Source organism: Lathamus discolor, chromosome 3 (assembly GCF_037157495.1).
Source record: "Lathamus discolor isolate bLatDis1 chromosome 3, bLatDis1.hap1, whole genome shotgun sequence".
NCBI classification, from domain to species: Eukaryota; Metazoa; Chordata; class Aves; order Psittaciformes; family Psittacidae; genus Lathamus; species Lathamus discolor.
Window position 1 is genome coordinate 7970259 of NC_088886.1, and position 12001 is coordinate 7982259.

The 12001-nt window shown below is 41.3% G+C and overlaps 1 protein-coding gene across 4 annotated transcripts in view; it reads left to right on the top strand.

The window, feature by feature from the left end:
* Positions 1 to 12001, top strand: part of TTC39A (tetratricopeptide repeat domain 39A) — a 51279-nt gene that overhangs the window by 27025 nt on the left and 12253 nt on the right. For 2 of the 4 annotated variants that reach the window (XM_065673367.1, XM_065673366.1), the window contains exons 9-14: positions 5066 to 5174; positions 5867 to 5934; positions 6065 to 6124; positions 6879 to 7040; positions 8836 to 8927; positions 9920 to 10040. In XM_065673367.1, the coding sequence (XP_065529439.1) occupies positions 5066 to 5174; positions 5867 to 5934; positions 6065 to 6124; positions 6879 to 7040; positions 8836 to 8927; positions 9920 to 10040 (612 nt within the window). Of the gene's footprint in view, positions 1 to 5065; positions 5175 to 5866; positions 5935 to 6064; positions 6125 to 6878; positions 7041 to 8835; positions 8928 to 9181; positions 9227 to 9919; positions 10041 to 12001 lie in introns of those variants that run through there. The other 2 variants (XM_065673368.1, XM_065673370.1) reach the window with 2 other exon arrangements.

Below are 12001 nucleotides of genomic sequence, written 5' to 3' on the forward strand. Positions count from 1 at the left end.
CCCCATCCAGAAGAAAAGAGTTTAGAATATGTCTGTATTTGATCTTTAAATCTTTTCCATTAAATGCTCATGGTGAGCATCAGATTGTGCAAGAGACAACAGAGCCATGGTTAGCGCCTTGAGCTGTTTACAGTTTATCTGGGAGAGGTGCAGAGCACTGGAAGGCAGCTTGCTTTTGGTGTGGGTCATATGTTTATCAGAACTGGATTTAAAATTGCATTGTGATATCTTCCACAATACCAGTCTGCCTTGGAGCCTGCAGATTTGCCCCTAGGGACTTGTCTCTCAGACATGTCGTGTCTGATAGTAAATGAGGACATGCCCAAAGCTTCATTACTCCCAAAGCCATTTGTAGGCACTGTGGACAACAGGATCAACTTAGCAGCAGTCTGGAGTCTCAAAATAGTAGGTAGGGATAAGATCAAGAAAGTATAAAAGTAGCCTGAGGCCATGATTGTTCCCTTCCAGTCCAACAGGTGCCAGTTGTGCTTGTCTCTCTGTTTAAGCTCCTTTCCCCTGTATCATTAGTCAAAATATGAGCTTATTTGTATTTAATAGCATAGGACCTGTGTTTGGGCATTTAGGTTCAATGCAGTTTTGCCCAATTTTATAAGAAGTTTTTTGTGGGCAGAGGTTTGTGTTACACACCATCAGGTACACTGTGCTGGGGAGCCTGGCCTTCCTCACTCCCTGGGCAGTAAGTGGGGCACGTGTTCCATTTGGGCTTTTTGTGTTTAATGATAACTAACTTCAGATGTGAGATCAGAAGAGTCCTTGCACTATCTCCCATGTAAGCACTGAACTGTTCTTACTGACTCCTCTGCCTGGTCTCAGGCTAAGTATTTACTCTCGTTCTTATTTTATAGGCAGTTACAAATACTGTGCTGCTAAACTGTAAAGAAGTTTGACATGAGCAATTTGTCAGGGGCTCAATGACAGCATGATTTCAGGGCAAGGCAGGAAAGCTTTCAGATAGAACCACTGTCTTTCAAATTGTACTGTTTGATGTGGGAGGACACTTTTCCTAAAGCAGCTGAGCTGAAGAATATTTTTGCTACGTCAATTTGTAATACATGGGTTCCAGTTCCCCACTGTCTTTTTGAATTGCATTTTGATCTCTTCTCCACATTTTAAATGAAGACTAAATCTAAAATGATACATTCAAATGTGCTGTCTACCAGTTTAATTAGTAGTATCCATCTTCCTTGCTAAGCCTACAGTAAAATGATCAGGTCATGGGACATGACCTTGCTTTGCTTTCCTTGTTAGGATCCATAATTAAAAGGGAGTGATCTCAAAATATCATTAAAGAGCATTCACTTCAGAAAAGTAGATGGATTTTAGTCAGTGACAGCTGAAATAAGTATGAATCAGTATCAGCGTTGCCTGATAATGATTTTGAGCATTGTCTTTGTTCATCCTGCATTCACTGTGGGGAATCCCCACTGCTCATATGGGGAGTCCTGAATGACAGAGCACTGGATGTCTTGGGACAAGGATCAGATCAGTAAGATACCAATGTAACATAGTGTAATGACAATCTTGGGAATGAAGAGATTGTGGGATGTTATGAGCAACTTGCAAAGGAAGGTGAGAGTTAGCATGCTGGATCACATTAATCATAGAATCATAGGTTAGGGTTGAAAAGGACCTTAAGACCATCAAGTTCCAACTCCCCCTGCCATGGGCAGGGACACCTCACACTAATCATAGAATCATAGGTTAGGGTTGGAAAGGACCTTAAGGCCATCAAGTTCCAACCCCCCCTGCCATGGGCAGGGACACCTCACACTAAACCATCCCACCCAAAGCTCTGTCCAACCTGGCCTTGAACACTGCCAGGGATGGAGCATTCACAACTTCCCTGGACAACCCATTCCAGTGCCTCACCACCCTTACGGTAAAGAACTTCTTCCTTATATCCAATCTAAACTTCCCCTGCTTAAGTTTTAACCCATTACCCCTTATACCTTAATTCCCTTCAGAGTAACTTACATTTTCTGTGAAAATAAAACCTAAATGTGTTAATGTCATTAAAATATTTTGGAGAAACTACAAGAACTTGCTGCCTTGACATCTGTTTTATATTGCAGCAATATGCCCTGTAATAGACTTTGTTTGGAAGCTCCTTCCTGGTGTTCTGGGATTGCTCATATCACCTGTGGCATAGGTGTGGGAGATATTTATGGGTTATTTATGGTTAGAAGGTGTGTCCTAACAATTAAATATAATATACTCACTAAGTGACTTGCACCAGAGAGTGTAGTTTTCATACAGAATTCCTCCTTAGGCTCCAGTAGTAGCTGCCTGTGATTTGTTTCCGAGATCCTCATTTGATCCCCAGCGAGTATTACATGGAGGTATTGCCCAACTCATGACACCTCTCTTAGCTGATTAGGTTTGCTGGCTAATCTCCTTAGGCTTCCTATGGAGAAAGAGTAGGTGCTCGAAAAGGTGATTCATGCCTGACCTTAGGCTTCTATGCTGAATTGTTCCTTGGAGGAGTACCTCTGAGTCCACAGCCGCAGAGGGAGCCTAGGAAGGCTGGCTGGCTGAGCATGATATCTGAAACAGTTTAACCAGCAACACCATCATCTCGCTTTTCTGGAGATCTCATCATAACAGAACCAGTTTGCAAGGGTTTTTTTGAGGAAAAGCAGCTTTGTTGCAGCCTTTTCTACACACAGATGTGTAGTACTAATAGCAACACCTTCTAGATTTCTTTTACAGGCTGATTATATTACTTTAATATAGAAAGTTTTGGGTATTCAAGTGGCAGAGTGAAAAGTAAGCATTCTTTAATACCTGTGCTGGACAAAACAGGATTATGGACACACCACAGAGTGAACTAACTTGCTCAGGGAGTTTCCCATACCTGTGCAACTACTCAGCTTAAGACTTTAGGGTCAAGTGTGCCAGGTTTGCATCCTTCTTCTGATGAATGGGCAATGTTCTTAATCTGGTTACTTCACAGTTACTGCTTTCCAGGATGAAGTCCCATGCAAGGAGGGTGTGGGTTGTGTTCCTTGTTCATACAGGTGATAACTTTGTGTTTGCCTGTATTAAAATACTTTTTTAAGACTAAAATACTTGAGATCAACTTAACAAATTATTAAGTTATTCCATATGAGTAATAAAAATTGTTTCTGTATCCTTCTTAGTGCTATTAGCAGATGTGATCAGCATTCTTTTTATATGTGTTTTTCTATTATATGGAAGTTAATGACTGTAAACACTGTTAAGTGCTAGTACTGATGTCAGTAAAGGCTCAGTGAAATATCCAGCCCGAAGATTTTTCACTTCAGAAAAATGTACTTTGGAAATCTACTTTGGGATTTTTTTGTTGCCAGAAGTCATTCCACAGAACGTTTTGTCTTCTACCTTGCAATGCTCTAGTGCTGGGTTTTAAAATCCACATATTTGTGGGTTTCATCTGGGCAGTTTAAAGAAGCTGAATACATGGTATTTTATTATGTATCTGTATCAATCAAACTCTTGCTCTTTGCAGAATTTGCAGTTGGCTTTGTTTTGCTGAGTGCTTGATTTCCATTATGTCTCTGATTTCCATTATGTCTCTGATTTTCAGTAGTGATTTTGCTAGCTTTTAATTTCTTCTGAGGCGACGTGCAAGTCGGTATTATCATTATTTTGCCTTGACTAAATGTTACACTAATTGACCTGCAAATGTTTGTTAATTACCTTTCCCTGTAATTAATGTAATAAACTGAGATTTACGGAAAACCCCACCAAGCAACTGTATGTGTGTGAAAACACTGCGCCACACTAGTTAAGTGAAGAAGTGCATGTATGATGAAAACTAGAATAAATGTGAGGTAATGTAACACTCTTCTGTTGTCAAGGACAAACAGAAGATGAAAATCTGTGTTGAGATGATGCTCTGAGTGCTGTTCTGATACCTCCCGCGGTGGCTCCAATAGGCATCCCTCAGGGTCCCTATTTATAGTGTAGCTGGTTTGAAAGGATGTCCGTATAGACACATATATCGTGTTCCAGTAACTTTCCATTGCAGTCAGAGTGTAAATGTGAAACAGAATTTTCCCCAGCACACAGGGGATGTCTCACTGTGCATATTTACTAGTAGGCAGATCTCATGTTTAATATATTTGCATATTTATATTATAGAATCATAGAATAGTTAGGGTTGGAAAGGACCTTAAGATCGTCCAGTTGCAACCCCCCTGCCATGGGCAGGGACACCTCACACTAAACCATCCCACCCAAGGCTCTGTCCAACCTGGCCTTGAACACTGCCAGGGATGGAGCATTCACAACTTCCTTGGGCAACCCATTCTAGTGCCTCACCACCCTTACAGTATAGAACTTCTTCCTTATATATATTCTTGCTATTGATATCATGGAACCAGTTCTAGAATGGGCTGCTGAATGCTGTGGCCTCAGGAGCTTGGATCCTTAAAGCTGGTTATCCATCATGCTCTCACTGAATATAAATACACTGTATACTTGATAGCTTTAGTTCTTCCCAAAGGGAACAGAATATTCTTTTCATCGTATTTTTCCACTCGTAGTAGTGGGCCAGAATCATTGCAGAGCTCCTTTTGTTCTTGGCATTCTTAAGAACCTCCTTTTGCTCTGTCATCTTTTGTCCTGCTAGTTGCAGATTTTATTTCTTTTCTTGATATCTGTAACTTGCTTCTGCAGCGAATAACAACAAACGTGGATAGGCTGCACAATGGTGATATGCGTTATTGGCCTTGCATTTCAAAACTCTGTGGGTTTTTGTTTCTGGAATGCTGTTTAGTAGCACTTGGATAGTGGTGATAAGTTGTCTCACATTCTCTTACGTTAACTATGCAGTACATCCCAAGTTGCAGCTCTGTCATCAGATGTTTTTCAGGCTGACTTTGTAGAATACTGTTAGATATGTGTATTTTTGTCTTTGATCACTGTGTAAGCAATGTATGTCAGTGCATTTGGGGATTTTGGTGAGTGAGCAATTTCTAGTTGACATTGCAAAAGTTAAGCTATAAAAACACAGCTTTGGTTCTTGTCCAATACTTTGTCCTACCCACCTCTGTTTTCACAGGAGCGTGGTCTGCTGCAGCTTCAAGAAGGAGCATCATCATACAGCTTTAGGTCGGTGCTGTGTACCATGCTGTTGCTTTGCTATCATACTTTCATGACCTTTGTGTTAGGTAAGATTGTTTATAATAACTCTTGGTTTTGATTAGTTCTTGCGGGACACAGGGGAAAAAAGTGGTTCCATCACCTCTTTGGTGGTGAACTGTTCATGACCAGATTCCATATAATTCATTTGTGGGTAATTTTACAATAGCAATTATTATATATTCACAATCTATATTATAACTCACAGTATATATTATAATTCACAATAGTGAATTGAAGAGAGTGTCTCAGTCTCCAAGATGGAGGTTTGTTTGACACATAAGAAGGGAGACAATGGGGATAGCAAAAGAAGTTGAGAACATTAAATCTGTCTTCAGTACTCAGGTGCTTTGTTGGGGAGGTTAAAATAATGGTTGTAAGTGATAACTTCCCAAATACTTTCTTCATGTTTATGTTGTCCCTAACTTTTTTGGGAGATGATAGCTTCCCACTGAGATGTGTCTCCGTGTTATCTCCTGCTAAAGCATTCTACAAAATGTGTTTGTCTACACATAAGTGAGTTTTCAAGTCATTAAGCACAATGTTGTTCAGGTCTTTCTGCTTGTTGGCGTTAGTCAACCCCAATCTGTATTTATGCCTTACTTATTGAGAAAGGGCTCACATGTTGGCCAGATGAAGATGGCTAATCAGTACCTTGCATTCTTGTTTTGTTATTGTTTTCCTTACTGTTTTCTATCACGTGCATTTTTATGCATTCTAGGGACAGGAAAAGGAAACGTAGAGGAGGCAGAAAGACTACTTAAGCCTTACTTGACACGCTATCCAAAGGTAAAATGAATCATTATTTAATTTGGTGTGACTGTTCAATGTTTTTTTGCCAAACAACAAAGATCTAGACTGTGCGGTCAGATTGAAAACTGTTGTAGAATACTTGTATTTTTATTATTATTTATTACAGGGAGCCATATTCCTGTTTTTTGCAGGCAGGATAGAAACGCTAAAGGGTAATATTGACGCGGTAAGTAATCCTTTTGCTCTTGGGAAAGTAAGTTTCAAAAGCTTTAGAAAAACTCCTCCAGGGACAGTGTTTCCTTTTTGGCTAATGCTTCCTGTGGCTTTTGCCTATGGATAGTTTGTAGACTATGAATTACAGCTATTTTGACTGCCTTGTTTGACCAGCTGGTTTTGCTACCCTTCTCAGTTTCAAGTGATAATCTAGTCCACCAGTATTTATGGCACAGTTTTCTCAGTCTTTCCTATCCTGAATGGAGTTGTGCCAGTAATAACATCCAGTGGTAATCGTTTGCCTTCAGTCTGAGTTAGAGAGTCATCCAAGACTTGAAAGAGTTAAGGAGATGAAGACGGCATGTCCAGGAAACTCCGAGATTATCAGCTGGTATGCACTGTGGTAGCTCCCTTGAAATCTTTGGAGCTGCAGCCATAAATGTCAGCTGAGAATCTGTCCTCTGCCTTTAGTTTCCTAATTTCCCAAGACACGAACATTCATTTTGCCTATGCTTAAAACTTCATACAACTTCCAGGAAAGGGGAGCTTTGTGCCAGGGATAGACCTGCTGACACCAGGATGGCTGTAGATGCATGAGTCTCTTGTGTGAACTCAGCAGATGTGATTTTGGGGAATACTGGACTTTTACTAATTTGGAAGTTGCAAGAGCCGTGCTGGCAGATCCTGGTGCCCCAATGTCTGTTACAGCATTGGTGTATGTGCATTTACACATGATTAAAGCAGCATTTGGAAATCTCTGTGTTCAGGCAGTTAACAGGTATGAAGAATGTTGTGAGGCTCAGCAATACTGGAAGCAGTTTCATCACATGTGTTACTGGGAGCTCATGTGGTGCTTCACCTACAAGCGCCAGTGGAAGATGGCTTTCTTCTATGCAGACCTGCTGAGCAAAGAAAACACTTGGTCGAAGGTAAGTTAAGCAAAACAGGAGAATGGAAGGCCCTGTGGTATCTATTAACTTTCAATCAGATTTAAGTTTTTGTAGCTTTGAAGCTTTTATAGCCTTGAAGGTAAAGATTGTAAAACAAAACCTGGTGTGCTGTGGCTTTACTGAACAATGTGAATTGCAACCATTCAAATCTGACCAGATTGTGGGCAGACAGAAATCTTTTGGGTGTGACTTGTAGATGAAGAACAGCTTGTTAAAGGTGTTCTGCTGTGTACTGACTGTGTCATCAACACATTGCAATTAGTGGCACAAGTTGCCATTTCTTTCACTGCATTATGAAAATAAGTTCTTTTGGTGATGAGGGAGACTAGCCATGATGGTGCCTCCAGGATAATAGATGTAATTAGAAGAGGCGCCTTGCCTTGTGTGTCTGAAAGAGAAGCTCTTCCATCCAGAACCTTCTGTCCTCCTTTTGTCTTCCCCTGAGCCCCAGGGAAATCTGTCAGAAGGGATTAAGTCTGGCTGGGGGTGTATGTGGTTCATTGGCTGTTTGTTTCTTCTTAATGTGATCAGGCTGTGTGTGTAGGGAGGGTATCTTTATTTTTCTACTATACATCATGTGTGTTGGTCAAGTGGAACCAAAGCCAATGTAAGGTCCAAGTAGACAGGTGAGATCAACTGTCTCAGTAACTCCCACTTGGGTGAAAACTGCAGTATGGACTCCCTGTGCCCCTGGGGACTCCAAAAGCACATTCAGCTGGGTGCATTATTCTGAATAGCTCCCACAGAACTCCCACAGCCAGAGGTGCACCACCTGGCTTAAAAGCATTAACGTCCTGTGGGATTAATATTAACATGTATCCTTTTAAACTGGGTGTAAAGTTTTATATTGCGTTGCAAGGGCTTTGGAGAAGATGCTTTCTATTCATATGTAATCTACAGTGCAATGTGATAGTAGCAAACTAGTCACTACATGAGCTAAATGAAAGATGGTCTTGTATATGCACTGTTAGATTCCAGTGTAAATAAATAATCACATCTTAGAACATTCCAGAAAACTCCTGAATTTTGTGGTTATTGTATACTCCTTAAACAGTAACCATGAACTCACAGACTGTTATTCTCTACTGTTGTGAGAGTTGTAACATTCTCTGCTGTTTTGTTTTCCTTCAGTGTTTCCTTTGTTGCTGAATGTATGATTGTTCAGGAATCCCTATGAAGTCAGGACTTTTCATAAGTAATGAAATCATGAAACCCTTTGTAGAATCATTCTATGAATGTTGCCCTTGACATCCATGGCCAGATTTAATTCTGTCAGGACTTTAAGCTTTCCTAACCTGATCCCTGGCTGCTTGGACAGTTTCTCTGTATTCATCCCAAGCTACGGGTCCTTGCTTCCACCCTCTTTAGGCTTCCTTTCTGTGCTGGAGTTTGTTCAGGAGCTCCTTGTTCACCCACAAAGGCCTCCTCACATTTTGCACATTTTGTTGGGATGCATCATTCCTGAACTTGGAGGAAGTGATCCTTGAGTATTAGCAGCTTTCATGGGCCCCTCTTACCTTTTCACAAGCGTGATACTTGTTCTTGGAATGTGGACATAAACTATAAGCTGATACAAAGCAGAGATGTCCATAATAAAAACCAACAACCCTGTACTCCACTTCCTAAAATACTTACCTCCTGCTTAAAATTTGGTGAGATCCCATCTGTGAGCAGAAGCAGCAACTTCTTCCTTTTTGTTGCTATTTTATGCTTTGTATCAATAACAGTGATGCTGTAAATTCATTTTTCTATATATTCTTGGTTGCATTTGCAGGCTACTTATATTTACATGAAAGCTGCTTATCTCAGTATGTTTGGACCAGATGACTGCAGCCCTTTTGGAGACAGCGAAGTTGAATTATTTAGGTAAAATTTGTTAACTCCCAGTTACGAAAGTTTCCTATCCCTTCATGTCACATCGTTGGAGCAAGGGAGGCAAGATTAGTCATTGTGTAGTCTGGAAGATCTGCCAAATAGCATTGGATTGTTAAGAAATTGCAACATTAAACATTCCCTTAGACTGAAGTGGACCCTGAGCTTTCTCCTCACCTGGAAATGCTTTAGTGATAGAAATTAGGTCTGTCAGCCATACAGTGGCTGCTGCTGTTGCAAGTAGTATTCACATTCTTTCGCAGTTGTTTCCTTTAATCAAAATTACATGTAAGGTATGAAAGCTTTCAATGGATTATTCTACAAGATGCGTGCCTTCTTAATGGAGACAGGAGTAGAGCTTGATTCTTGGGGGTTTGAGTCTGAAAAGAATATGAAGTAGTTAAATGCTCAAGTGAACATAAGCATTATTAACACAGTGAGTTAACCTGATTGTAATTTAAGATCAAAATTGCCTGAATCTTTCTGGGGCAAAGAAAATTTATTATTTTGGGGTTTGCAATTTTTCTATATAAATATTACCTTGTGCTGGTAATGATATTTCTTCCAGGTTTTCCATATATATTCATTACAAGCAGATTTCATTGGGTTCTGGAACCATTACAAAGTGAATAGGTGTGATATCTGGGAGTCTGAGAGGAACACTGACAAAAGCTAGCTTGTCTCTGCCTTAGTCTGTGGGGAGAGATGGGCCCTTTATTAGTTAGGTGGACCATCTAATTTATTCTTTGGGTGGGGAAGTCCCTCTTCCTCCTGCTTGATTAAAGGGGAAGCCTAGAGATATTCGTGCCCTGCATAAAGACAGCTTTTGTGAATATGTATTGCTCAGCTTCCCCAGAGCTAGCAGGACTTCAGTCTGCAGGAGCTTTTTTTAATGTCTTTTGATTAGATTTTTTTGTTTAAGTTTGAATATTTTTTCCCCAAAGGCTCTCAGGAAAAATTCCTTACATTTTCCTTTAAACTTTTAGGATTGTTCCCAGTTTGAAACTGAAAATTGCAGGGAAATCTCTGCCTACAGAAAAGTTTGCAATTCGGAAAGCTCGACGATATCTTTCTCCAAACCCCATTCCTCTGCCTGTTCCACCTTTGGTAAGTTAGAACTATATCCCCCACCCCAGCCTTATTAACATCTTTTTAATTTATGGAAATAAACCCAAGATAATTAGAATAGTATCTTTCCGTGTTTCTAAGGTAAAACCTCTGCAGGAGACTGGAATGTTCCCAAAGCAAAGCCAAATGAATGCGAGGAATGCTGTAAAACTGGGGCATGCACCAGCCACAGGGAACTAAGCCAGTTGTTTGTGACACGTAAATGTGTTGCATGTGTAACTCATTATTCCAGCCATAGACTAGCATGCTCCTAGCAGCTTTCTTTTGATTCCCTTTTGAGGAACTTTGCCCTGGGTCTCTTCTGTCACGTGTCATTTACTGAGGCTTGCTAAAAGAAGACTTTAGGGTACAAGTTACAGAGGGAGGAGGGGGAATCAAGGAAACAATGCACCAATTGGGCACAGCGTATAAGCATCTATTTAACGTGCCCCTAAATGTTTGCAGTTTGGTGCTTTCCAGAGCAACCCACGGGTGCCAGGATGAAACGACCAGATCCTTTATCCACTTCAACAGTATGCAGTGGTTTTCTGCCTTTCTTCTTTCCCTGTTTTTTGTCTATAATGCTGGCCACATACCGGTGACCAGATGAGAACAGCTGCATTAAGGCACCCATTGCTTCACTTATAAAGACTTAAAAAATCTGCCTGCAAAGAACACGTAAAAGAACACAAAAGGAGGTTTGCCAAGTGCAGTGGTGTTAACATTGCAGTGCTTTGAGCTGTTGTGTTTGAGAAACAGATGGGTGGTTAGTAAATACTCCTTAAGAAAACGCCTGAACAAGAAGAGTCTCTTGGAGACATCAGTGAGTAGTCATTTCTCAGCCCACCAGCTGGGAATGTGACAGGGTGCTGCTTGAAGAAATAGAGTTGTTACTGCATAGCGTGGGTATTCACTAGGGGCCACTTCTCACCAAGTTTTGAGACTGCAAGGAGAAGAATAATTAGGTTACCTTGATTTGCCTTTCAGGTTTCAGAGATTGCAGAGTCAAACGTGTACACACCAGGGGTTTGGCTGGGCTGTTCCAATGGGATTTTAGCAGAGCAGGTGCCTGTACTAAGCTCGCTTTGGAGCAGCTGGGCACCGCGTCCTTTGCTTCTGGTGCAGTTGCATTTCTGAGGCAGCAGATGCCGCAGCTGAACAGTTAAAAGCACTCTGAAGATGTGGCATTGGGTGCAGAATCTCATCACTTTTCTCTTTTCACTGTGAAAGCCTGCACTGGATAAAGTAGGTTCTGCACAGATTTGCCAGTTGATAGGAGACCAGATGGTGAAAGCAACAGTGACTGGGGTTAACATGCTGTTTCGTTCTATTCTAGTCTGTCAGCTATTGGTACTGTGGTTCCAGAGCTCAGTTATTCACAGAATCACAGAATCACAGAATCACAGAATCCCAAGGGTTGGAAGGGACCTAAAAAGATCATCTAGTCCAACCCCCCTGCAAGAGCAGGGTAACCTACAGTACATCACACAGGAACTTGTCCAGGCGGGCCTTGAATATCTCCAGTGTAGGAGACTCCACAACCCCCCTGGGCAACCTGTTCCAGTGCTCTGTCACTCTTACAGTAAAGAAGTTCTTCCTGATGTTAACGTGGAACTTCCTATGCTCCAGTTTACACCCATTGCCCCTTGTCCTATCACTGGATATCACTGAAAAAAGCCTAGCTCCATCATCCTGACACCTACCCTTCACATATTTGTAAACATTGATGAGGTCACCCCTCAGTCTCCTCTTTTGCAAGCTAAAGAGACCCAGCTCCCTCAGCCTCTCCTCATAAGGGAGATGTTCCACTCCCTTAATCATCTTTGTGGCTCTGCGCTGGACTCCTTCAAGCAATTCCCTGTCCTTCTTGAACAGAGGGGCCCAGAACTGGACGCAATATTCCAGATGCGGCCTCACCAAGGCTGAGTAGAGGGGGAGGAGAACCTCTCTTGACCTACTAA